Source organism: Drosophila kikkawai, chromosome X, assembly GCF_030179895.1.
Source record: "Drosophila kikkawai strain 14028-0561.14 chromosome X, DkikHiC1v2, whole genome shotgun sequence".
In the NCBI taxonomy this organism is placed as follows: Eukaryota; Metazoa; Arthropoda; class Insecta; order Diptera; family Drosophilidae; genus Drosophila; species Drosophila kikkawai.
The window spans coordinates 13,966,413-13,990,968 of NC_091733.1; the positions used below are offsets into that span (position 1 = coordinate 13,966,413).

A 24,556-nucleotide genomic window follows, 5' to 3' on the forward strand; every position below is an offset into this window, starting at 1 on the left:
CTTATACGATTGTTTTTTATAATTAATTATTTCATTCGAAAACAAGAAAAGATTTTCAACTTTTTCCATGATTTTCTTTTAAAGTGGAACATTGCACTTTTTGAATATGTTAAATTTAAAACCTTTAAAGTTGCGATAGATCGATAATATTAGTTCATGTCCAGCTCAATGTGGCCAGACTCGATGTTTCCTTCAGATAGAAACAGCGGAATTTTGGCGTGTTCCGGTATTAATTCAGCTTTTTCCGTCAAATTTAGTTGTGTCGCTCAATGAGCAGCTGGTAACACTGCTCAAGCTCTATATAAAGCTGCACGCGGCCGCCACCGTATTGAAAAAAGCGACTACTTCCATTTGCCTACGGCTGGACGGGTGAGTGGGGGAAACCATGTGCTCGGCGGTGGGATTGGCAGTGGGTCCCGAATCCCAATCAGCCACCGGCCGTAAATCGAATCTGCTGGCAATTAACCTTGCTTCCCAATTGTCTTTCTCCGCCATTTACATTTTCCCTTTCCTTCTCGTTCTCGTTCTGTTACGTGTCTCTGTGTATCTGGCTAATTGCGTATCGAGCAGCTCTCGAGAGGAATAGGAATCGGAGGCCATAGGAATCCACCGCAGCAGCAGTCAGACAGCAAGAGGAGCCCAATCCGTTGGCGTTTATCTCGCTCGCTCGCATCCGCCAGTCTTTGTTTTGTTTTCATTTTTTTTGTTGGGGTTGAACGGACGCGAGAATGGAGGCCAAACAACAGCAGCAGCAGCCGGCAATAGCAAAGGTGAACGGCTTTGTGGACACCAAGGGAGCAGTGTCCGCTGTGGATGAACAACTGCAGGACGGTCTCAGCTGCCGTGAGCTGTTCCAGAACGGCGACGGTCTCACGTACAAGTAAGTGTGCCTGTTGCTCCAAGTGTCCACCGAATCATTCTCACGTCCATTTCATCTCCCGCTTGCTACGCTTCGATCCGAAACCCCGCGATTTCCCCCCCAACACAGCGACTTTCTCATATTACCCGGCTACATAGACTTCACCGCCGAGGAGGTCGATCTCAGCTCGCCGCTGACCAAGGCCATTACGCTGCGGGCACCGCTGGTTAGCTCGCCCATGGACACGGTAACCGAATCGGAGATGGCCATCGCCATGGCGGTAAGTATACATCAGACCAGATCTAGTCCGATCTCCGGGGTTCGCCTTCGAGCTGTGTGCTAGCTGTGGTTGTAACTCAACACTCTTATGCGCCTCTCTAACCGCCGCCGTTTCTTCCATTCGCCATTCGCCAATGTATATATCCGCCGAATCCGTGGATCCCGCGCGCAGCTGTGTGGTGGCATTGGCATCATCCATCACAACTGCACGCCGGAGTACCAGGCGTTGGAGGTGCACAAGGTTAAGAAGTACAAGCACGGCTTCATGCGCGATCCCTCGGTGATGTCGCCCACGAACACCGTGGGCGATGTATTGGAGGCGAGGCGCAAAAATGGCTTCACCGGCTATCCGGTCACCGAGAACGGCAAGCTCGGTGGCAAGCTGCTGGGCATGGTTACATCGAGGGATATCGATTTCCGTGAGAATCAGCCGGAGGTTCTGCTGGCCGACATCATGACCACGGAGCTGATCACCGCCCCCAATGGTATCAATCTGCCAACGGCTAATGCCATTCTGGAGAAGAGCAAGAAGGGCAAGTTGCCGATTATCAACCAAGCTGGTGAACTGGTGGCCATGATTGCCCGTACGGATCTGAAGAAGGCGCGCTCGTATCCGAATGCATCGAAGGACTCCAACAAGCAGCTGTTGGTGGGCGCTGCCATTGGGACACGGAGCGAGGATAAGGCGCGACTACAGCTGCTGGTGGCCAACGGTGTGGATGTAATCATACTGGACTCGTCGCAGGGCAACTCTGTCTATCAGGTGGAGATGGTCAAGTACATCAAGGATACGTATCCCGAGCTGCAGGTCATTGGCGGCAACGGTGAGTTGTTTTTACTTTTTTTTTTTTCATAAGAAGCCACTCGTTATAGAAAGCGAGCAAAATATAGGGCCATTATCTACCGCCACAACTGATAAGGTTGCGATCAAAGCACACATCATAGAATATAGGTTCCACCATATTGTTTTTCTTTTTATCAGATAAACCAATACTCTATGGCTTTCCTTATTTTAGTAACCCTAATTTGTAATTATGGTAGTTATCTGGGATTTGTCTCGGGTTTCAAACCTTGATTTTCTTATTTTACACTAGCAAAAAATATAAATTGAAAATCCCATCTTTATTTCATTGTTAAACCGCAGTGGTTACCCGTGCCCAGGCCAAAAATCTCATTGAAGCCGGCGTCGATGGACTGCGCGTGGGCATGGGCTCTGGCTCCATTTGCATCACCCAGGAGGTGATGGCCTGCGGCTGCCCCCAGGCCACGGCCGTTTATCAGGTGTCCACCTATGCCCGCCAGTTTGGCGTACCAGTTATCGCCGACGGTGGGATCCAGTCGATTGGACACATTGTCAAGGCCTTGGCCTTGGGTGCCAGCGCTGTGATGATGGGCTCTCTGCTGGCGGGCACCTCAGAGGCACCCGGCGAGTACTTCTTTTCGGATGGCGTGCGCCTGAAGAAATACCGCGGCATGGGCTCTTTGGAGGCCATGGAACGTGGCGATGCCAAAGGCGCTGCCATGTCGCGTTACTATCACAATGAGATGGACAAGATGAAGGTGGCCCAGGGCGTTAGCGGCAGCATTGTGGATAAGGGCAGCGTTCTGCGCTATCTGCCCTATTTGGAGTGCGGACTGCAGCATAGTTGCCAGGATATTGGCGCCAATTCGGTGAATAAATTGAGGTAATTCTTTGATTTCAATAGCTTCTATATCATGACATTGTTTTTTAAACTTTTTATATATAATTTTACAGGGACATGATCTACAATGGTCAACTGCGCTTCATGAAGCGCACCCATTCCGCTCAGCAGGAGGGCAATGTTCACGGCCTTTTCAGTTACGAGAAGCGTCTCTTCTAACATACACCCTCGGCTGCGTCGGCCATGGGCCCTGTCCATCACCAGCAGCATTCACATCAACAGCAGCAACAGCAGCAGCAGAATCGCCACCGATCTGATGGAGGAGCATCCCATCTGCCCGACTATGCCCGCCTATTTGAACGCAAGTGAGAGGGCCATTATTACCATTTCCCGCACCCTGGAGTTATATACCAGTGTCTAGGCTTAAGTTAAACGTTGGAATCGCTGGCAATTGCTGCCCAGGACTCCGATTTCGATTCCGATTCCGCTCGAATCGCCCCTCATGTTTATCCCTAAATATTAATTGTTTAATGTAATCTATATACATATATATATATAATCGATATATCCCTATCTATTATGCATCGGGCGCTTACTTAACTGGCACGTTCGCTGCATGTACTTTATAGATGTTTATCTCTATTTTGTATAGTGTTGGATATGTACAATTCTCTTGAAAAATTGTAAAACTCTTAGTATGCCAAACTTATTAAATGTGAACTGAAACTGAAAACAAGCAAACTAATATCTTTACTCTTTTGGGTACTCGTGGCGATGAGCTTATCAGGTGGGAGGCCTTTGGCCTTATCAGCTCATAAATGTAAATGTAATGTAATTACGTTCGATTTTTGTGTACTAGCTGGATTTAGTGCGGTTTAATCACATATTGTTGCTGCCCGGAAGAGTTTTTTTTTTTGGGTAGTCGAAACCCTTAACCCCATTAATTTCTTAATTAATTATAATTTTTTTGTTTTTAATTATTGTTCCCAATTAAAAATGAAATCATGTTGCAAAACTCTTGAGAATATAGATGTATATATTTTCCGATATATATTTAGAAGTACATAAGTGTAAGTTTGATTATAGATTGAATTTAGTAATGGAATCGAAAAGATTTTCTTTGATGTTGATTAACCCTTGGTAAGGACACTTAAACAAGCTATATATACAGTGTACAAAAATGCCGATAAGAGCCAAAGTATAGACATAGAAAAAATGTAGGTTAAGTGCAAGATTTTGGAAAGCAGACACCAAAAGATACACTCACTCGCTAGCTTTTAGCTCGTTCTTGCTCTTTCTTACACACACGCACACACACACACAAGCACACTCACACAGGCATATCAAAAATATATGTATATTATATATGTATATATATGTATATGTATATGTTTATGTATATTTGTATATTTGGAGCTAGGCCCTAATTTTTGCAAACTGATTTCTCTACCTAAAGTTGTCGAAAACTTTTATTTAAAAAAAAAAATACATATTGTTTAACCAAAACTGAAAAAAAAATGTAATTAAAATTTTTCCTTAAATTTTAAAAACAATTTTCGTTAAAGCTATCATCAAAAGCTCATTTAATAGTATTAAAATTTGATTTTGAAAGGACAATTTATATGGAAAAGTTTGATATATCGAAATATTAAATTCCCGAAAATATCGTTAAGATATCGATATTGTCAAAAATTATAGGAAAAGGTTATATAATTTATTTTTCAATTATTTAACAATTATATTGGTCGGCTATATCAAACATTTTATTGATTTTTCGCCCCATTAAAATATTTCTTTTGTTTCATTTATGGAATTTAAAACGAATACAAGCATTTTTAAGTAAAGGGTTTAAGCATATCGAAATTAATTAATTAATTATTTCAAGACTTGGATTTGAAAAACTCCCTTAAGGATCATAAATACTTTTGGTTTTTGGCTTATTTTCAACTCTGAAGACAACTTTAAAATCAGAAATCAGTTTGCTAAAATGCGGCTTTTTGGGGGGCGGGAAAAACATCCTGAATTGGATTTGGGCTGCTCTTTCAGTGGGAGGGATTGTCGGGGGCGAGGCAATGCCACTTCTCGTGAAAGTGATCCGGCAGGCGGATGCAGTCGAGCCACTGCTGCAGGCGATCGCCCTTGCTTTGGGCGCCCAGCTGCAGGCTGCCAAGGAAGTCGTTGCTCTTGCCCAGATCCTTGTCCCACACGGTCAGAATGAGCATCTCCTTGTTTAGGTCATGCGGACTGGCCTCAAAATAGAACTCCTCGTTGTAGATGGGATTGAGTGTGCGCCATTTGACGCTGGTCTTGTGCTTCTTGTTCTTGTGCGCATCCGGTTTGAGTTGGCTGTCCAAATGGATTAGATAAATGATTAGTGGATCAGAGATTCTAGGGCAGACTAGACTCACATCTTGACAAAGGGATCGGAGCTGCCATTGTTGTCCATGGCCATCAGATTGATGCATTGCTTCACATTTACCACCAGCGCACGGCGCTTGGTGTTATAGCACAGCGATAGCAGCATTTTGCCATTGGGCCAATTCTGGGACATTTCCGCTGCGTTGCTATATTGATCTTCCACACCCAGCGGCACCGAAATGCGGTACTGCGATGTGCTGTGCACCTGGAAAAGAGATTTGTTTGAATTATTTATTTATAAGATAAAATACTAGATGAATTGTAATTTGAGGATTTGAATGTTCATATAGTTTTGAGTGCATTGTTGGTTGGCTTTAGTTTTAAAATCAATTCAAACTAAAATGCAATTAAAATGAAAATAAAATGTATGTACATATGTACATCCGGTGCCGCAGCAGTTGCAGCATTTGTGGCTTAACTCGATTCCCTGGAGTAGGTGCCTCGCGGGTCAGTTTTACCAAACAATTACCCAGTTCAAACGAGCCACTTAATGGTTTGTGGAAACCGGAAGTCACAGGAAGTCACAGGAAGTCGCCGGAAGCGCGCTTCCGGAAGTTCCGCCAAAAAATGAAGAGAAAAACTCACCGTGGATAGGCAGACCTTGGCAGCGCCAAGAAAGTCATGGCCATATTTGTCGTCATCGAAGAGGGCCACGTAGAGCAGTGAGTTGCCCAGCTCCTCCGGCTCCACGCCAACAAACTGCAGCGTTTCATTGAACTCCGGATTGCGGGTCTTGTGCACCGTCTTGGTGCGCTGCCACCGCGTGTATTTGGTATGAGCCTCCGGTGTGATTATGTTGAGCTTGCAGTATGGATCTGCCAGTCCAGCGGCGTCCATGGCCGGCAGATCCCTCGCCCGCACCATGGTACATTCGAGGCTATGGAAGGCCTCCCGATAGCTAATGGCAATCTCCAGCCAACCAAGCAACGGATCCCGGCAGTGTTGCTGCTGCTGCTGATGGAACTGCGACTGCAACTGCGATTGGGATTGCGACTGGGTGTGGGCTTGGCCTTGGGTATGGGAATTGCCCGAGTTGCCGGAACCAGAGCTGTCGCTGATGGACCACGAGGAGCTGACCGAGCCGCGTCGCAGGAAGCTGCTCTCGCGCCGCAGCTTGGACATGCTGACACTGTCGTAGTCAGGACACTCCGATGGCCGCTGGCTCTGCTGGCGGCCAAAGAAGAAGGAATTCGATAGCTTGCGTTCGCCGCCGTCTATGAAGCTGCGAATGGAACCGTAGGCCCGCAACCGGAAGCTGTCATCCCGCTGCAGCCGTCCGGATCCTAAGCCCTTGGCTAGGCCACTAGCTGCGCTTCCAACGGGGATGCCGCCACCACCGCCGTCCACTTCGTCCTCAGGCTCCGAGTGTCCACTGCTGCTGGAGCTGCTGTCGTTGACACGGATTGTCAGCTTCTTCACTCGCGCCGGACGCGTCGGCGTCGCATGGCAGCTTTGAACGGCCCGCGTGTCTCCTGCGATGACAGAGACAAAGATAGCGATTAGCGATTGACGATAATTGTCGATGAAAAGCGGAATTAATCCGATTCTCAAACATGTCGATTACCGATTTTTCCAGTTTCTTTTTTTTTCTTTTTCTTTTTCATTTTTTTTTTTATGTAGTTGTAATTTAGTAAGTTTTAGCGATAAACGATAATAAAGTCAGCGATTATAGCGATAGTCGTTCGTTGATAAAGCGATAGTCGTTGCTTGCTCTGAATAAAGGATTATAATTATCGATGATTGATGAATTATTATTGAGCTGAAGGAGTTGGAGAAATATCAGAAGAGAAGAGACTCTTGAAATGTACCCGCCGATATATACAGATATATAATTCCTTGTTTGTTTCTAATTTTGTAAGTCACTTTTATCGAACCGATTTGGAGTTGGTATTTATATTATTTATTGAACGAACTACAGCTTAGTGACATCCAGTTGAAGCTCTGATTAGGGTTACTATGGAACTATGGAAACGGAAACATTTCATGATGTTCCTGAAACGAGATTTGAAAACATTGGTTAAGGTGTCTTCAAATATACAAGGTGTATTCTGTGCGTTCTGTCTGGTGTTTTAAATTCTGCTTCGTCAGACACTCTGTGCTATGGTTAACCATCCCCGGAGGTTTCAATAATTCCCCAAACTATAAGCGGCACGACAACCTCAGTCAATCAGTCAATCTCCTTCCCTTCCCGTTCATGGCAATGACATTAAATATTTATATAACCTATTGTCTCAAACTAATAAATATTGCAACAGGAAGAGGCTGTGACAACCAATTTGTTTTGAAATTGTGCTTTACACAAGAAGTATATCGAATATAATGAAATATAGTGGATCATCCTTGGTTTTAAATTAATACTTTGCGAGTTTGTAGTAAAAGTAAAGTTGAAAAACCTTTTAAAGGTTTTAAATAGAGATTACAACACCTAATACAAATTATTAAACATAATAAGATGCGTAACTTGCATACCCTTGGCATTTGAGATCATACAAAATTTTAAAATGGAAGATTTTTGCAGGAAAGGTTCCTTTTCCGTAGTTTTCAAGAGGGTCTGCCGTTACGCATTTTAAAGATTTTCTTAAAAAACTGTTGCTCAAAGGTTTTCCTTTGGAAACCCACTATTATGCACTTTGAATACAGCATCAGGCTTAGCTTTAATTCAATTTGATTGTTCGAAGCGATTATTTTGAAATCGCTTTGAAATTTTCTGGCTCCTCAATTAATTTCGATTTCAAAAAGGGGGCCACCATCAAACTAAATTTCGCGCAAAATTTCTCGCGAACTTTTCTGCCCTTTTGAACTTTGCGGCAAGCGTGAAAGGTTTAAATTCCTAACACGTTCCAAGGCCTGCTCCTGCACTTCTTCTCCACCTCCTCCTTCTCCTGCCTGGAATTGCCACCCACCTGCCATGGATCCGGGTAACGGGGTGGGCGTGGGCGTGGCACTGGCACTGCGCGGCATATCGTACTTGGGCAGGCCCTTGAAGAACCAAGCCCCAGACTTTTTCCACATTTCGCGCGTCTCGGAGCAGATGCGGCATAGCCAGATTTCGCGTGAACGCTCGCTAGTATGGTAACGAATGTTGATATCCACACTGCACTTGGTGCACACCGACTGACGGCAATCTTCGCAAATAATGCGCTGCGGCCGGAGCAGCCCGAAGGCGTCGCCACACAGCCGGCAGCAGTTGGGGCCCCTTTCCACGGCATGCTGCTTGATCTTCTCGACACGCTCCACCAGTCGACCGACTCGCTGGCGTTCGGCCACCTCGATCTCCTCGTTCCGCCGGATCACCGAGATGATGGCCTCTTGCTCTTCCGGGCGCAGCGGTTCGCTGGTCTTTGAGCTGCTCCATCCGGCTTTTAATCTGGAAGGAGGAGAGAGAGTGTCACCAAAGACATAAATTAATAAGATGCTTAACTCCACACAATTTACTGTAATATACACACACGCACAACCATATCTAAGAGTTGGCCGTCAGCCGTCACTTCATTGCAGGGATGTTAGAACCAGTTGGAAATTATATGTGTGAAATTTTTTTTAAACAAATTTCAGGGAGAATTAGCCAAAGTTTCACAATAAAATTGAAACAGCAATGAACCGAAAACATTTATATTTATGATATTTTGCCTTGCATTAAATTCATAAAAACCTGTTCTTAGTTCTGGAATATTTTCTTATTTTTAACATAGGATGAAATCATCCATCATCATCATTGAGCCAGATAGTGTGAGCCAGATAGTGTGTAGAGCCAGTTGCTGTTCGGCATTTTTGGCTCCGAGTGCTTCAGCTTCTACACACAAATGTGTTGTAAAAGGTGTTAAAGGGGTGTGTGTTGGGGTGTTGGTGGGTCTCAGCCTAATGAGCATCGTTAGTTGTGGAGCCGCCTAATGCGGTTTCCATGTTGCCGAGCGCCCGTCCACTCGGCCAAAATGTCAAGTTCAAAGTTAATTAACTCGTCCCTGCTTTCGGGTCTCTGGGTTCATTACACCCGAGGCTCAAAGGGGTGTACTAGGAGCCTTGAAGCAGTACCAGCCATGGCTAAAAAAACTGATAGTAAGGTAGTAGGTGGTAAACAGTTTAGATTTAGGACAAGTGCTGGAGATAATAAATATGGGACTAAGAGGAATGCTTCTGGAGATTCAGCGAATTTCTATGTAATTCTATAGCTAAATTTAGTACTTTTTAGAGTAACATAAATATATATTATCATTTTTATTATAATTAAAAAAAAACGTAGAGCTTTTATCGTAGAGCTCATATCAAGCCAAAAACTCTTAGTTCCAATTTCCATTAACCACTTTTTTGTTTATCATTTGAATTTCAAATTTTTCGTACAACAAAAGTTATTGGTGCTTTTGTACAGCTCAGACTTTTCCAGGTGGTTTGCCTCAATTAATAATGAACCCACAACTCGGGCGACCATAAAAGTTCTTAGCTTTTTGGACTTAAAAAAAAAAAACTTGTGCCGTCCAGCAAATAAAGCTAAGTGACTTTCTTTCCATGAAATATATATGTAAAATACACATTAAGAAATATGTTTTTTAATGAAAACTGAGTAGAACACAAGGCGTGCTATGTAACTCCGACTTTAGCTGGCTTTTACTTCCATCCTCCTGGCAACTTGTAATCTTTTAGCCGGCTGCCTCGGTCTCGACCTCCGGCTCATTTGCATAGTTCATGGATTGCTCCGGTTTGCCCAGGAACGAGCTTCGGTTATATAGCCACTTTGGAATCACTTACACGGGGCATTAAAAAAACGCGCAGGCCACATACGGGCACGCACCGCTCATGGAATGGCACCGACGAATGGCATGCAAATCCGGGCCAAGAGGCTCCTCCTCCGGTCTCTGGTCTCTGGACTCCCAGTGTGCGTGTCGCCTTCACGCTGCTGGGTTTATTGACTCTCCGTGTACGGACGTGTAATTGATTGCGGGCATGTTGTGTGTGCGGGCTGTGTATGCTTTATTTTTTGCTTAAATGCCCTTGCGGGTTCCATAACATCATAATTAAATTACAAATTCGTTTAGTGCTCTATTAACATTCGCCTGTGTTGTTCACCGAATAAGAAAATCAATGGGGGAGCCCCCCGCCCCCCGCCCAGCCGCACTCAAGCACTTCAACTTTTGTTTCGATCTCCGGCAGGACATCCACTCAGGACGGGTCTTATCCTGCCACTCGCATTAAGCGAGCTCCCAAATTGATGGTTAGGTTACGGGGTTTATTGTTACACAAAATCTGATTGTTTCACACAAATAAAAGAAAGAAACGATGCGGGGAAAGGCAGTCAGCCAGTAAGTCAGTCAGGCAGTCACTTCAGTTAAAGTTAAATGTCCAATGTACATGAGCCAGCCGCCGTCTCTGCATGACGAAATCAATTGCGAGGAGAGAACCTTAACATAGTGACTTACATCTCTGTCAGGGGATAAGCAGTGAATTGGTTATTGAAGGCGGCATTTTATTCCAAAAGTCTCGAGTTTGAGACTTCAATAAAAACGAAATTATACACTGGGCGCATGTGGTATCATAAACTCTGTCAGGTGATTAGCAATGATAAATTCATTCTTATCATTGTCATATTAAGACAGGCAATCAAATATAAATAACTTGCAGGTAATTTATAAAGGATTCAGATCACTATAATAATATAACTTTGCCACAAGCTATGATAAGAGTGGGTACGAGAATATTTAAAAATTATTATTTTTAGTTGTTCAGCAAAACTATGCCTAAGCAAAGGAGCAAAAAATTGTTAAAAAACTCTTTCTCTAATCAACTTAATATTAATGTTTTCTAGCTTCTAGCATTCATGATTTTTGATAACAAAAATCTATTTAAATCGATTAATATCGATATTTTTAAAAAGCAATTGTCCCCAACATCACTATTGATGTGTGCAATGATTAAACGGCTTAATCTTGTTGGGCCAAACTTAAGGGCCGGTTCAAATACAATGGCCCAGAACCGGCAATTAAGTTAATTTATACAAACAAAGGGGATTCGGTTTACAGGAGCTTGGGCGGCTATTTGCAGAATCCTTTAATACAAGTCAAGGTTAAAACAACTTTCGAGTGTAAAATTAGTAGCTTTGCTTATTTAATTAACAGAAAAGTTTGTTCTAAAGGTTTTTGATTTGATTAAGCAAGGACAGTGCTATATCCTAACAAACCTTTTCTGTTTTTTTTTTTTTTTTTTTCTTTCTCTTTGGATTCTCATTTACAAAGAGGAACATTATAAAGCCAGGGGCCCCAACAATGCGAAGCCACAATTTAACATAATTTACAATTTTATTCCGGCTTCCCCAGTTCCACGTATACAAAGAGCCAGGCAGAGGGTATAAGGAAGTGAGAGCGCAGCGCTTTTCGTTAGGATTTTCTTTTACTTTCCATTTAAATTGAATATCTGCTTGGCTCGAATATATATGTAACATATATATTCGAGAGGCATTCACACACGGATTTATTCTTGAGCTTTCGCACTGAATACGATATTCCTGTAGCCATGTACTATTTCAGCATGCGCGTTATATTTTTAGTTCGCATCAGTATTTCCGTATCTCCCCGCCAGTTACTTTGCGGTTTCAGCTGAATTTAATAAAAGTCAAAGAGCTTGTCGTCAGATTTGGTGGCCTGGTGGCAGAGAGATCGTCTCATTTGCATAGCTAAGCGAGAGCCAAAACGACTGGAGTCTGAAGTCTGGAGTGGCTAGAGTGTCTGGCATGTGGCCGCGATTTGAGTTTCGCGTTAATTCCCCACATCCTTGGCCCCGCTCGCTTCTGCTTCCTTGGTTTTCTGCGGCCGTGGGGGCTCCCTTGAGCCGTAATTTGAATTTCAAGTACAGAGCCAATGCCACGAGCGGCAGCTTACGGCTTCTGTGGCTCCCTCCCGCAACTCCCTTTTAGTCAAAAGCTCTTTGTTTCTATCCTGCTGTTGGTCTTGTTACGGGTTAGGATGGTCCTTGACTTCTTTTAATGTTTTTTTGTAACTAAATGTATACCTGCATGCAAATTTGTTTAAATAATAAACAATTATAAAAATAATTTATTTGTATATAAGGAATTGCTCAGAAAGTCTCTCATTAATTTTAAATAATTACTCATACGCCCCGCGTTATCTGCATAGCCATTTTATTTACAAATTTTTTGTGAAAAAGATTATTTTTTTAAGATTTATTACTACTTTATAAATAATACAAGTTTTATGTAGTTAAATTGATCAAATTTGTCAAAATTCTTGGATTTGTTATGCAGTATATTACTCATACGCCCTGTTTATTTTTTCTACTAAGCCATTTTATTAAAAAAATTTGGCGAAAGAGGGACTTTTTCGATAACTCGAATATTTTTATTCATTAATTCTCAATTCAAATTTTATGCAGAAAAAATATATCACGTTTTTATAAAGTCCTTGACTGGTTATGCATTTTATTACTCATGCGCCGTGTTGTTTCTGACTACCGATTTCATTTTATTATTATAATATATTATTAACTTTACTTTATTATTATATTATATTATTATATTATATTATTATTTTTATATTATTATTTAGGGTAAGAAAAAGCTTTTTAGATAAGTATCAACAGTGTGATCAAAAATATCGCCCCAATTAAAATAATTTATAAAAAATGTATATTATAAAAGTGAACCAATTAACCGACATATAAGCCTCAAGTGGAGATAAACCCTATCAATTTGCTCTATTTTAAATGTACAACAAAAATTTAGCATAAACATTCGTTTTGGGTCCACCCTAACTTGCTGTGTGCGAGTGCTTACAATGTGGCGAGCGAGCGAACGGAAGTGTAAATTGCACACTTGAAACCTGCCAACCTTCACCTCTCCTTCGGCGCGCACTTCTGCTCATGCTGTGCGTGTTGGTGCGGCGTTTTTCCCCTTATTTTTTCCCTTTTTTACGTTTTTTGTATTTTTAATGCGCCCAAGTCGCATTTACAGTCAGCTGGGATTGATTCGAGGCGAGCTGGGCAGCCCCACGCAGTATGCTACACTGAGCATATGTTGGGGCTTTGGACCGAAGAAGAGCGGGTAGAGGAAATTGGAAGGGGAAGTGGAAATGGAAATGCTTCCATTTCGGCATGGGCGTGTTTCACAAATCATGTAAATGGCTGCGCGCCCTTCGTTGTGAGTGTTTGTGTGTGTGTTTTGTGGTGCGTCAATTGCAATAAATAAATGAAAGCCTCTCGGCGAGGGGCCATAAATATGGCATAAGGGGGGTCGTAAAAAATTTAGCGTTATTAAAATTTAATTAATCTGTCAGCATGCAACAATTATGATTACAGTTTGCACACACACACACACACAGACGAACACATGCACGTGCACACATGCGGCTTTTAGTGGATCTCCGCCGCCATCTCCCTCATCATCTCCTTCTACGGAATCCTTGACAGCTCATGGGCAGCTATCTCTCCCCTCTCCCACTCTCTCTTTTTCTCTCTTTTTGTTGCTGTCTGTCGCTCTCCCGTCGCTGTGTGAGTGCGCACATGTATTTCATTTGATTAGGCTTTCGGCTAATCAGCCAACAACCACACACTCACTCTCACTAGCACCAAGTCAAAGTTAATTAAATTATGACTAAAGCTTTTGTCAAGCTGTCCCCGCTTGTTTTTGTTTTTGTCACTCGCACAGGGACACCGAAACAGAAAAAAAAACAACAAAAATAAATAGCCGTTATCAGGCAGCAGTGTGGCTGTTGTTGTTGCTTTCGTTGCATCTGCTCTGACGCACTCACACTCACACTCATAAAGAAGAGAAAGAAACCGCGAAAAAGAGAGAAAGGGAATGGTAGCCAATTGTTGCGTTTCAATGACATTGTTGTTTTTTTTCTCTGGTTTTGTTTTTGAAACAATTGCAACGGTACTCACTTGGCACGCAGGGCCAGCTGCCTATCGCTGGGACAGACAAACTTGTTGGCCGTGTTGTTGCGATTCTGGAAGTCCATCTTGTCACATTATCGTTGATATTTGGCGGCCACCTGCACATTCATGGCCTGCTCCGGCTCCAAAATTCCTCCTATTCCTATTGCTATTTGTTGGTATTGCTCCCGTGTCAACTGTTGTTTGCGGCGCGCAGTGCAACGCAACAGAACGGTACAGAGCGAGAGGAGACGGGATAAAACACGTCCGAGTGCGCACGCAGCTGGTGTGCGACTGGAGGCACAACTGCCGCACAACGTTGAAAAGGCAACGGGAAAAGCCATAGCGTTTACAGTTACCATTGCCGCCAGCCGCTAGGGATGGCAGTTTCCCCATTTGGCTGATTATCGTACAAGGATGTGCTTTGGAAAAGCCACTAATTAAGCTTTCCGTGTAGATCACGGGTTATCAGAGCAGCTATTTTCGTTGCCTACTTTTTAGCGCCTCTGGACTGATGGCTATTTTTTGTGTAACTTTGAGTACTGTTTCTTTGTAATATCCTCTTATAATATTATTTTTGCTGTTAATTTCTCAAAGCTATATTGCCAAGGTATCGTAAAACAAATATATATTCTAATTTATGAAGAGGTTAAAATTATGTTTCTATTGCTATATTTTGGCTTCATTCAGAACCTTTAAAGTTTTATACTTTATCAATATGGTCTTAGTATACTCTAGGCACTCTAGTAGCTAGCTTTAGTTGATCGATAAGCGGGTTCCATCCCTAGGAAGCATAGCCCCACCGCCTCCCTCCCTCGCCTGTTGCACAGTGGAGTCGGCCTAACGGCCATATGGCCACGCGCAGGAAGCTGCCAAAGTGGCGCGAGCGGAGCAAAGCGGCGATATGTGTGCTGTGCTGGGCCGGAGCTTTGTCATACTTGCACGCGCGCAGGCCGAAAGTAAAGCTCGGGGCCCCACTGCCTGCCACTTGAGCACGGTCATCGCACGGGCAGTGCTGTTGTAATACCTGCTACTGGCTTCAATCGTAAAAAAAGGGCTTAAGAAAAAAATTTAATTAATTTCTAATATTTTCATGTAATAAACTCTGTTTTTTTATGGGATAGTTAAGGAAAATACATAGAGAAACCAAAACGGTGTGTTGCTTAAAGTCGCATATTACAAATTTTATTTTAATTTTAAGAAATTATTTTTCGTATTTTAAAACCTTCCCCTAAAAAAACATAAATTTTATTTGTAGGAGTAAAACCTAGCCAGAATTAGCTTAAAAACAACTAAACGGGCAGCACTCACCGAAGGCTCCTGCACGCGCTAGCTCTCTCGCTCTCTGCCCCCCATTGCCTTTGCCACTCTCCAAACTGTGTGTGCTTCACTTCCGCTCTCTTCTGCCCCGCTCATCCAGATCGCACCCTCGCAGCATAATTGTATTGCATACTTTGGCGCGCCGACTTGCCGGCGAGAGAAGTGTGGGGAGGGGGGTGGCGTAAGTTTTATGGCTAAAACGGAGGCTTTGCTCTCACATCTGGTGAGGTGTATCAACTAATGTCAAAGGCGACAGGCGATTGCCTTGCCATGCACGTATCCTTACCGTCTCTCCGTCCCTCTGTTTCTCTCTGTCTGTCTTACTGTCTTTATGCGAGTGTGTTTGTGTTTACGTGTCCGTCTGCCTGTGTGTGGCCACACCCCTACGCACCATTCGTGCAGCCAAGCGGAATTTATGCGCTCCGGCTGGCAAAACGAGCGTCCAGCTTAATCCACGTTAGTGGATGGCCAGAGCATTACCCTTTTTCTCACTGTGTGTGTCCATTTTAAATAAATGCTGACAGCTAAATGAAAATATTTAACGTACGTGCGAAGTTCTCAGCTGGCTGTCAGTGTCGCTCACTAACTGTATGTATGTATGTAAGTGTGTTGTTTTCTGTTGACAATTTTCGCCGTTAGCCGCTGGCAGTTGTCATCGCTGTTTGCCTTCCTGCCAGTTGTTGTTATCCTTGTTGTTCTTAGCTGTAACTGTTGACAGGATTAGGCATTCAAAGCGCGTTTGTTCGCCAGCTCCTCCATGCCAGCGGCGACAATTGTCCTTCAAGCCCTGCCAGGACAACACTCGACGCTCGCGTAGCCGTTGCCGTAGCCAGGAGCCAGCCAGCTATTTGGCTTAATGAGTGCCAGCTTGATTTCGAGCCCCGTTGGCCAACTGTTGATAATGTGGGATTTTCGGCCAAATCCCTGCGAAATTGAGAACTCATCCCCGGGCAATCCAACGGATTTTGCCGTTTTACCAATTGCTCTCTCCGACATTTCTAGCATTTAACTCGCATTATCCTTTTACTTTGTTGACCTTGGAATTTATTCTCAATTTCTTTATGGTAGTTTTCTCTGCTTTCTTTTTATGGTTTAGTTTTATGGGATATATCCCATATATATACTTATTTAGACCGAGGACAAATTGTATGTACATACATATAGTCATTTTGATTTTCTTTTTGTTTTCCCTATTTCAAGAGTCTCAAACTCAACTGAAATTAATAAAAACTATAAATAAAGTTATCCAATTTAACCAATCGCTTCTATGACAGATACAGATATACTCATCCGATTCTGGTAAAAACATAAAAAATAATAAATTATTAGTTATGCCAATTTATTTACTATTTTCTGATAAATGGTAAATAATGTTTTGATTTAATCAATCAACTTAATCAAGGAATCAAGGAGGAATCTGTTCCCGCAGTTAACTTTCTTTTATGTTTTAAGCTAAGTTTTCTAAACTCGATCGCTGCTAAGGCAGCTTTATATTTTTATATAGGATACTTACCCTCAGTAATTTTCTAGACCCGATCACTTGTACGGCTTACCCGTCGTAAAAGACACTCTTTTACCTTCCATCTTCACGCAGCAGACTTGGCTGAGATTCACCCATGATTCATTCCGCAGTAATTTGCGGGTAAGTCAAAGTCAAATGTGATATTTCGCTATTTCTTATAAAATGTATTTTAATTTTTCAAAGATTTTAAAGGAAAACAGTATCCTAACATAAACAAGAAAGGAAGCTTCGGCGAGCCGAAGTTCTGACTTCAATTATAATTTCCTGCAAGGGTATTATAATTGGAATATAGCTTTCTTTAAAAGTCTTAAGAAATATTTTTTTTAAATCGTTCCTTTTTCCTTATAAATTAAAAATTAAATCAAAATATAGAACATAATACCAATCCTTACTGTATTACATTTATCTTAAAACGATTGGGTTCTTAGCTTGCCTTGAAAGATTTAAGAAAAAATTGGTAACTGTCTATTTTTAAATTTAACTTGAAATAAAAATTTTAAAAAATCATCATAATAATAAATAAGAAGAATTACATTTTGTGTGTCCCACAGTGCGTATGATTTTAGTTCTTCACAAATATTACCCATACGCCTAGTGTGCGAGAAAAAGTACTTCAAGGAAATCTCTTTCATAAATTCAAAAATTGTCAAATCTTTTGTTTTAAAATTAAAGTATTTGATTAAAAACTAAATACTAAAACAATATTTATTTTATTTGAGGGTTTTGGACGCCGCCTATCCTCTTGAAATATACATATGTCTCTTATAAGCCGGCGGAGCCAAATGAAACAAGTATAAAAATTACAGTCCAGTGTGACCGACTATGAGATACCCCGTATCCAAAGCAAAGTGGGGCTTGAGATGCCTCTTTCTGTTTGTTACATATCTATATTATTGGCCCTTTAAGCAACTGGTATTAAAAGAACCCTAATAACAGTCCATAATGCTTAGGTTTTGTTGTTTATTTTTAAATTTTTTCCTAAAATGTATAAAAGTTTTAAAATTTTTGTATTCCCACACTTAATATTACAAGAGTCATAGATTTATACCATCCACATTTACTTTTATTTACTTGTTGATTTTAAACAAGATTCTTAATTTGTGTATATATTTTACAATTTGTATATATTCTTCTTTCGCTTATTTTTTTGACTTTGGATGCCTATTATTTTTCCTTCCGTCTCTACATTCAATTTTGGGTTGCCTGTTTGTTTTGGCTGCTTTGGTTTTGTTTGTCTTTTGGGCAGCTTTTGTTTTTACTTTTGCTTTTGCACTTCTTGTATAATTTGCTTTTTATTAGAAGCAATGATGACTTGCTGTCTCTTTCACTTTCGCGCATTCTCTCGGTTATCTTATGTACCCTGCAGTACCATTTATCAGAAATTGAACAATATATAAAATTACTGATGAAATTAACGTAATGACATTTTCATCAATGATTCATCAACTTTTTAGACCAACGTGATGACATGTGGTACTGCAGAGCACGAATATTCCAACAACAGTCAGTTGCGCTGTTCTTTCATTTCCCAATGTTGCCTACAAGGTAATTTTTTTCTGCCTTCTTCCGATTTTCTTTTCTCTCTGATCCGTGGATGTGTTAAGTCCGCTCCATGATGTGGATCATAGCTCGAGGGCAGTGTATCTGCACCCAGGACGTTTCCTCCGGGCTAATGAAGGCGTGGAGGAAAACCCCCAAAAAGGATTGAGTCAGGCAAAGGCGCAACTTTAGCAATATAAACACTCACCCACTGGGGTGAATACGTCCATCAATGAGAGAACTTCCAGTCTGAGCCAGTAGACCAAGAACCAGGGGATCCTGTCGACGGATCTGTTGTAATTGGCTCCAGTTCCACCAGGATTGCCTCCTGGGCTGAAATACCATTTCTCCTGTGTATAACGTTACGTTACGTTATTAACGTATATATAAAAAAATATTAAAAAAAAACACGTTTTATTTTGTAAGAACATATTTTTATTTTTTATACAAGCTAAGACATGAAGGGGGTCATTCCTAAGGCTAGGCAAGGTGTTCTTCTATAAGGTAAGTGTGTATCGTATCATTTTTATTGAGAGAGGTTAATATGGCTACTGTTTTTGGGGCATATCTGTGTAAGAATGTATTCAGATTTACACTTAAATTCCAGAAAGAAAACAAAAATGTACAATTTTATCGCATTTAAACTCATTTACATTCACTGAATGCGTAGAAAATCGTTTAAAATTTAAGAAAGTTGCATGAAAATATGAGAGAATGATGAACTTTAGTTAGTTAAGTTGCTTCTTATTGGTACGATTAAATTATATTTATATATGTAATATTATGTAGTGCTCAATCTTAATATTATTTAGATCTACAAGTTGTTTTTATACTGGCGCTGTTTTGCTTTGATAGTTAACCTCTTTTTTTTCTCTAGAAAATACGAAAGGTCCCCCCAGTGGAGGGGTTCGTTCATAATCGATTCGTCATTTTTTTTTTTTTTTTTTTTGTTGTGCTAATAAATATGTTGTAATTGTAAATTTCTTAATGCTATGCTGCAGCGAATGCTGCTGCTGTGGTCCTAAACTTCTAAGAGTAGGAGAGAATTGCTTAAGTCTTGGGGCTGAGGCAGATATACTCTTTGACGTCTCGTCCTTAAATCATGAATAACTTTAAACACAGGCCGACAAAATTTGACAAAAATCGTAGAACCAAGAACCGGAATATACTTTACCAAAGGTTTTTGATGCGCTGAACTGTCAAACTAAAATACATTTTTTTTTAGAATAGGTATGGTATCTTGAAGTGCTGTTCTTGCTCTTCAGTTTTTTTTTTTTTTTAATTTGGAAAAAATCCCTAATGGTCTCCAAGATATTGTCTTTTGAATTTACAGCGATATCAAAAAAAAAATTCTAGAGACTATACCTCGGAGACCAATTATATTTCTTTCCAACTTTAAAAACATATTTTAAAGGGCAAAACAGCACCGATCGTTAAAAAAAAGTATTGAATATAAAATATCTCTACGTTAAGGAGTATTTCTTAGGCCAGATTCGAGTTCAACCCATCAAAAACCTTTGAAAAACGTACTTTTTAGGTTTTTGAGGCGGTTTTTGAGTTGTCGACTTGTGCAATATAAAATAACTACGACCTTAGTTAGTTGCTGCTGCTGCTGTAGGCGCTGTGGCTGCGAATGTTTGGCTAGTCGCCCGTCTTCAGGCGCTTTACGGGGCCGGGATCACTGCCCTGCGAGTTGGAGTCCTCGGAGAAGGGCATGCTCGATACAAAATCGGCGCCCTGGCTGTCCGAGACTACGGAGAAGCCTGTCCAATAATATACATAAATTAGTGGCTGGATTTTTAATAATCCATATATTATATTCCTTACAGGTATTGGAGTCCTCGGCGGTCAGGCCCGCATAGCTGGGCGTAATTTGTGGCGGCGTGGGTGTGCCCTTTTGGGAGTTCTCCTTGTCGCTCAGCTTTCCGCCGCCGCCACCGCCGACGCCTCCACCACCACCGACGCCGGCATTGCCGCCCACCGAACCAGCGGGCGGCGGCGCCACGCCCCCACCAGCACCGCCGGTAAGTTGCTGCAGCTTGGACTTCTTTTCGCTGGCCGATGAGATGGGCACCCATTTGTAGATCTTCATGGTGGTGTCGCTGATGGTGACCCACTTCTTCTCCCAGTGGCGCACCTTGTCCACCGCCTGCATCACCCGCTTGATGTCATCCTTGGCCCGGCTGCGCGTCTCCGCCCGCACGCTGCGTGACATCTTTTTTCACTTCTCGCCCTCGCCTTTCCTGCGAAAATTGCGGCGTCTTGCAAAAAGCCGCTAGCTTTGCCCGAGTCTTTTTTCGCTCGATTTACGCTCTTTGGCGGCGCACTGAGTAATGGCACTTGTAGTTGCCTAATCGTATTCAGATTTCGCTTGTTGAGTTTCTTTATTTAAGCCTTTTATTTATTAATTTTCCTTTTAATGCTTTTTTTACTTTTCGGTTGCGAATAGCGTGACCGCGCCGGACAGATCGAAATACACAATTTATCCCTCAAAAATATACTAAAATATACTATTTCATAATATCGAAATCGCGATATTTTTATATCATTCTCAGGAAAAATATCGAGTATATTTTGATCTGGCACTTTTGGTCGCTCGGACCGAAAAGTCTGGCAGCACACCGGTGCTGCCAGACTTTACACCAAATAAAAATATCGCGATTTCGATATAATTTCCAGGAAAATATCGATATATTGATATATTATCGACAACACTAGTCACACGCGAGCGAGGAAAAACGGAAAAACGGAAAATTATGCGTACGCTCGCGTTTTTTTTATATATTTTTTTTCGTAATCCGCCCAACGGCGGAATTCAAAATCACGCGAAATATTGTTGAGAGTGTGTGTCTGTGTGTGTTATTAAAATCGTTAACTATTCGCAAGGAAGCGAGCAAGAGGGGAAAAGTGTAAAATTGCAGGCGACGCCGCACAAAAAAGATACAAAAAACAAAAAAAAAGTTGCAGCAACAACGTGCGAGTGCGTGTGTATTGGTGTACAAGCCGTTATAGGAGCGACTGAGAGAGAAACATTGTAGAAGAACAAGCAGACGAAGGAAGCGACGAAAGAGAGGCCGCAAGGTGGGGAAAGCGAAAAACGAAAACCGCTGGAAAACGCACACGAAAACTTGTGTGAAATGTAGGGAAAGTCAACGGCGACGCCTCTGCCGCTGCGCCCTCACGCACACACAACTACATGCGTGCTCAAAAAACACGCGCTCGCGTGTGTGTGAAAATAACTGCATTTGTTCGCTTATATTTAAATTTTAAAACAATAAGACGAAACCGCACGAAACAGCGAAAAACAACAAACACAAAGTGAACGAAATACCGGAGTCAATTTACTTTTTTTTTGTATCTGATCTTTCTTATATTGGCCAACACACACAGGCGCCTTCTTTTTTCTTTCCTTCGCTCTGTCTTCGATCTTACGTGCGTGTATGTGTGTGTGTTGTGTATTCCAGCTTGATAAGAGCTAACAACAACAATGGGCGAAAAAGCAAACAAAGAGGACGAGCGAAAAGTGCAAACAAATTGGAATAAATTTGAGAAATTTCAAAACAAAAGTAAACAAAAACTTCTAATAAAAAAACAAAGAACTGAACTATGTATGTGAAAACACATAATTATATATATTTTTTTTCGATGTTTTGTGAAATAAATTCAAATCAAGAATTTTAAAATAAATAGGTGTGAATGTGAAGCTTTTTTTTTCCAAGTGTGTGCTTTTGTTAAATACATTATTTTCTTGTTTGCATAATATTATTAAACAAAATTCGAATTTCCACAGCAGCCGCTTCGAGTGCCAGAACTTTAAAAAGTCGCAGCTGAATTTTCCGCTGATTTTTCCCGTTTCCCGCGAAGCTGCAAGTCGCGCTGCCGGCGTCCCTGACGACGTCGACGTCGTCGATCCCATTTCACGCGTCGCCGCTTCGTCTCGCCGTCTCACTCACCCCTCCCCGAGTCCCGCTCACTTACGACTCGACGCCCCATCTCCCTTTCACCCCCATCTCTCTCTCTGAAACCTCCCAGCGGCACCCTGTCCTGCAACCATTTTAACAACAACTAAAAAAAAAGTTCAAAAAAAAAAGATAGAGAAAGAGAGAGAGAGAGTGAGAGAGAAAGAGACAGAGTCGCCAACTGTAACGTCATCTTAAAAAAAACGAAAAAAAGCAACAAAATCGGAGCGACATAACAACATCATCATTCAACAATAATAACAACAACCGAACGCATTTCATTTTTAACAACAACACTAAAACCGAGGAAAAACGGTCAACGACATTACAACAACCACAACAACAACGTTAACATTGCAACATTAGCGAAGAGCAAAAAACAACAAAATAGCAATAACGAAAGACTGCAACAACAAAATAGCGAGAGAAAACCAACAACAAAACAGCAAATAGGAAAATGCCCAAATGCGATGTGAAAACGCGCTACATTCCTGCGACTTTCGCCTGGATTGTTCTGCTATTAACCACATTTCTCTTCTTCTTCTATCCGTAAGTAGATTTTTTACTAACAATTCCACCAATACTCCTTATATTGTAGATCTGTAAGATCTGATATAAATATGAAATACATATGAGATAAATATATTCAGGAATCCTTTTAAAACAGATTTAATATAATCATATCCCTATTATATTGCCAATAGGGTCTTAGTGGTATATCTGTATTATTAGATAGAATTATATCATGGTTGGGCACTAAATTTCAAGCTCGGAGCCTTGAATTCGGGCTATAATATAAAAACTTGAAGAGCTATGGACCGGTGTGATGTTTTATTTGCTTTTGTTCTTCTAATTATTAATAGAGATACGTATTCAAAGAAAATTCATATTAATTAAAGATATAAATAACGCCAGAGTTGGGGAAACAAATTTGTCAAATGGGTTTCCATTAGTCGAAATCTCGAAAATGTCCCATTCAATAAATAAAAGTTGCTCTATTGTTACAGAACTAGACCAATCTGTGAGTAGAGCTTGTAGTAGTTGCCTGAGTTTGCCGAAAGTTCATGAATATTGGATGTGCCTAAGGCAATATTTACTGTACCCATACACACGCTCACTTTCCCAGTGGAGTGACGCCGCGAAGTGGAGTGGGGGATGGATGCTAAGGCATCCTTCGTCTGGCAATAGTTTTTCTCACATTTTCCCCCCCGCCTGCCCATTTTCCACCCAACGCCTACTTAGTAGTTTTGTTGCCACCGCCACTTTATTTATTTTGCTCACATTTTCGTGGATTATAATGCATTATTATTATATGTGGGACAGCGTAGCTCGGTCTTATCCAGTCTTGTCCCCATTTTCCACCATATTCCCCCCATTGAATTTTCTTAGTCATCTCGCAGTCGCCACCCCTCGCTCTTGGGCATTCAATTTTCTGTTGCTTTGTGCGGTTTTAAATATATATTTGTGCATTCAATTTTTATGTCTGAAAATTGTTTTTATGGTACTATTTTGGTCGTAAAATGGGAAGTTTTGTTTTGCCAACAAAAAAAAAAAAAAAAACAATAGTAATAGATTTTAGGTTTACGTTGAGGAAAATCTTAAACTTTTCAATATTGAAAAAATTGCATCTAAATCTTTTAAAGTAATTTACAAATTTACTTTTAGATTTTAATGAAAACGTTGTCTTTTAAATGTTTTATTATGGCTAAATAGGAGCCGCCCCCCTCCAACACCTAATAACATTTTGAGATTTAAAAGGTTTAAAAACGATGTGCTTCCCTGTTAATTCAATTTATGCTTGTTTCCGCATTAATGCTAAATTATTCATTAATTTTAAATTGAGTTATTTCGCTGACAAACGCTGAAAAGCCTTCATTCATCATGATATTTTCACTTCGTGTAAACACTTTTTTTTTTTTGCTTTTTTTTTTGGCAGGAGAAGGCCAAGGGAGCAACAAATTTGCATACCATGTGCACAATTAGCACATGAAACGAAACCAAAAATGGCAATTAAGCAGTCTCAACCCATCCCATTCGCTGGCCCCCTTTTCGGTGCCTTTACCGCACAGTTTTCCTCCCGTTTTTCCTCTGTCGTTTTTTTTCTCTCCAGTTGCATCCATTTAATGACGAATTTTTGTGGTCA

General features: G+C 41.3%; 4 protein-coding genes and 1 long non-coding RNA gene across 9 annotated transcripts in view; 2 read left to right on the forward strand and 3 right to left on the reverse strand.

The window, feature by feature from the left end:
• Positions 1-224: 224 nt before the first annotated feature.
• ras (Inosine-5'-monophosphate dehydrogenase ras) lies at positions 225-3,522 on the forward strand. Its single transcript, XM_017173780.3, has 6 exons — positions 225-369; positions 571-880; positions 989-1,139; positions 1,311-1,962; positions 2,283-2,823; positions 2,895-3,522. Exons 2-6 carry the CDS (start codon positions 729-731, stop codon positions 2,998-3,000), a joined length of 1,602 nt encoding a protein of 533 aa, XP_017029269.1. The 5' UTR covers positions 225-369; positions 571-728; the 3' UTR covers positions 3,001-3,522.
• A 275-nt stretch (positions 3,523-3,797) lies between these two features.
• On the reverse strand, positions 3,798-14,350 carry Rph (Rabphilin). 3 transcript variants are annotated; one of them, XM_017173659.3, is made up of 5 exons: positions 14,083-14,350; positions 8,103-8,566; positions 5,785-6,671; positions 5,190-5,404; positions 3,798-5,127 (listed from the first exon to the last, which is right to left on the reverse strand). In XM_017173659.3, the coding sequence occupies exons 1-5, from the start codon at positions 14,157-14,159 to the stop codon at positions 4,824-4,826; spliced, it is 1,947 nt and encodes a 648-aa protein (XP_017029148.1). In that variant the 5' UTR covers positions 14,160-14,350; the 3' UTR covers positions 3,798-4,823. The 3 variants fall into 3 exon arrangements, with proteins under 3 accessions (XP_017029148.1, XP_070144519.1, XP_017029149.2); XM_070288418.1 differs by lacking the exons at positions 8,103-8,566; positions 14,083-14,350 and adding exons at positions 6,764-6,911; positions 7,008-7,104; XM_017173660.3 differs by lacking the exons at positions 8,103-8,566; positions 14,083-14,350 and adding an exon at positions 6,764-7,127.
• Positions 14,351-14,895: 545 nt separating this feature from the next.
• Positions 14,896-15,903, reverse strand: LOC138929174 (uncharacterized). The gene is made up of 3 exons (XR_011445621.1): positions 15,680-15,903; positions 15,385-15,587; positions 14,896-15,130 (listed from the first exon to the last, which is right to left on the reverse strand). It is a non-coding gene; the product is annotated as an uncharacterized lncRNA (long non-coding RNA).
• A 2,977-nt stretch (positions 15,904-18,880) lies between these two features.
• BCL7-like (chromatin remodeling complex subunit BCL7B-like protein) lies at positions 18,881-20,932 on the reverse strand. Its single transcript, XM_017173802.3, has 2 exons — positions 20,282-20,932; positions 18,881-20,217 (listed from the first exon to the last, which is right to left on the reverse strand). The coding sequence occupies exons 1-2, from the start codon at positions 20,667-20,669 to the stop codon at positions 20,096-20,098; spliced, it is 510 nt and encodes a 169-aa protein (XP_017029291.1). The 5' UTR covers positions 20,670-20,932; the 3' UTR covers positions 18,881-20,095.
• A 228-nt stretch (positions 20,933-21,160) lies between these two features.
• Zdhhc8 (zinc finger DHHC-type containing 8) overlaps positions 21,161-24,556 on the forward strand; it is a 38,647-nt gene continuing 35,251 nt past the window's right edge. For all 3 annotated transcript variants that reach the window (XR_001770865.3, XR_001770866.3, XM_017173700.3), the window contains exons 1-2: positions 21,161-21,214; positions 22,245-22,962. Coding sequence is in view for 1 of the 3 variants with exons in the window: in XM_017173700.3 (XP_017029189.1) it covers positions 22,871-22,962 (92 nt within the window). In the remaining 2 variants the exon portion in view is untranslated. The remainder of the gene's footprint in view (positions 21,215-22,244; positions 22,963-24,556) is intronic.

Coding starts and splice junctions, on each gene's coding strand:
- ras (XM_017173780.3), top strand. CDS start 729: ATGGAGGCCAAACAACAGCAGCAGCAGCCGGCAATAGCAAAGGTGAAC. Junction 881..988: donor GGCGACGGTCTCACGTACAA/GTAAGTGTGCCT, acceptor CCCCCAACACAG/CGACTTTCTCATATTACCCG. Junction 1,140..1,310: donor AGATGGCCATCGCCATGGCG/GTAAGTATACAT, acceptor TCCCGCGCGCAG/CTGTGTGGTGGCATTGGCAT.
- BCL7-like (XM_017173802.3), bottom strand. CDS start 20,669: ATGTCACGCAGCGTGCGGGCGGAGACGCGCAGCCGGGCCAAGGATGAC. Junction 20,218..20,281: donor CGCCGAGGACTCCAATACCT/GTAAGGAATATA, acceptor ATTATTGGACAG/GCTTCTCCGTAGTCTCGGAC.
- Rph (XM_017173659.3), bottom strand. CDS start 14,159: ATGGACTTCCAGAATCGCAACAACACGGCCAACAAGTTTGTCTGTCCC. Junction 6,672..8,102: donor GTTACCCGGATCCATGGCAG/GTGGGTGGCAAT, acceptor CTGTCATCGCAG/GAGACACGCGGGCCGTTCAA. Junction 5,405..5,784: donor CCAAGGTCTGCCTATCCACG/GTGAGTTTTTCT, acceptor TCTCTTTTCCAG/GTGCACAGCACATCGCAGTA.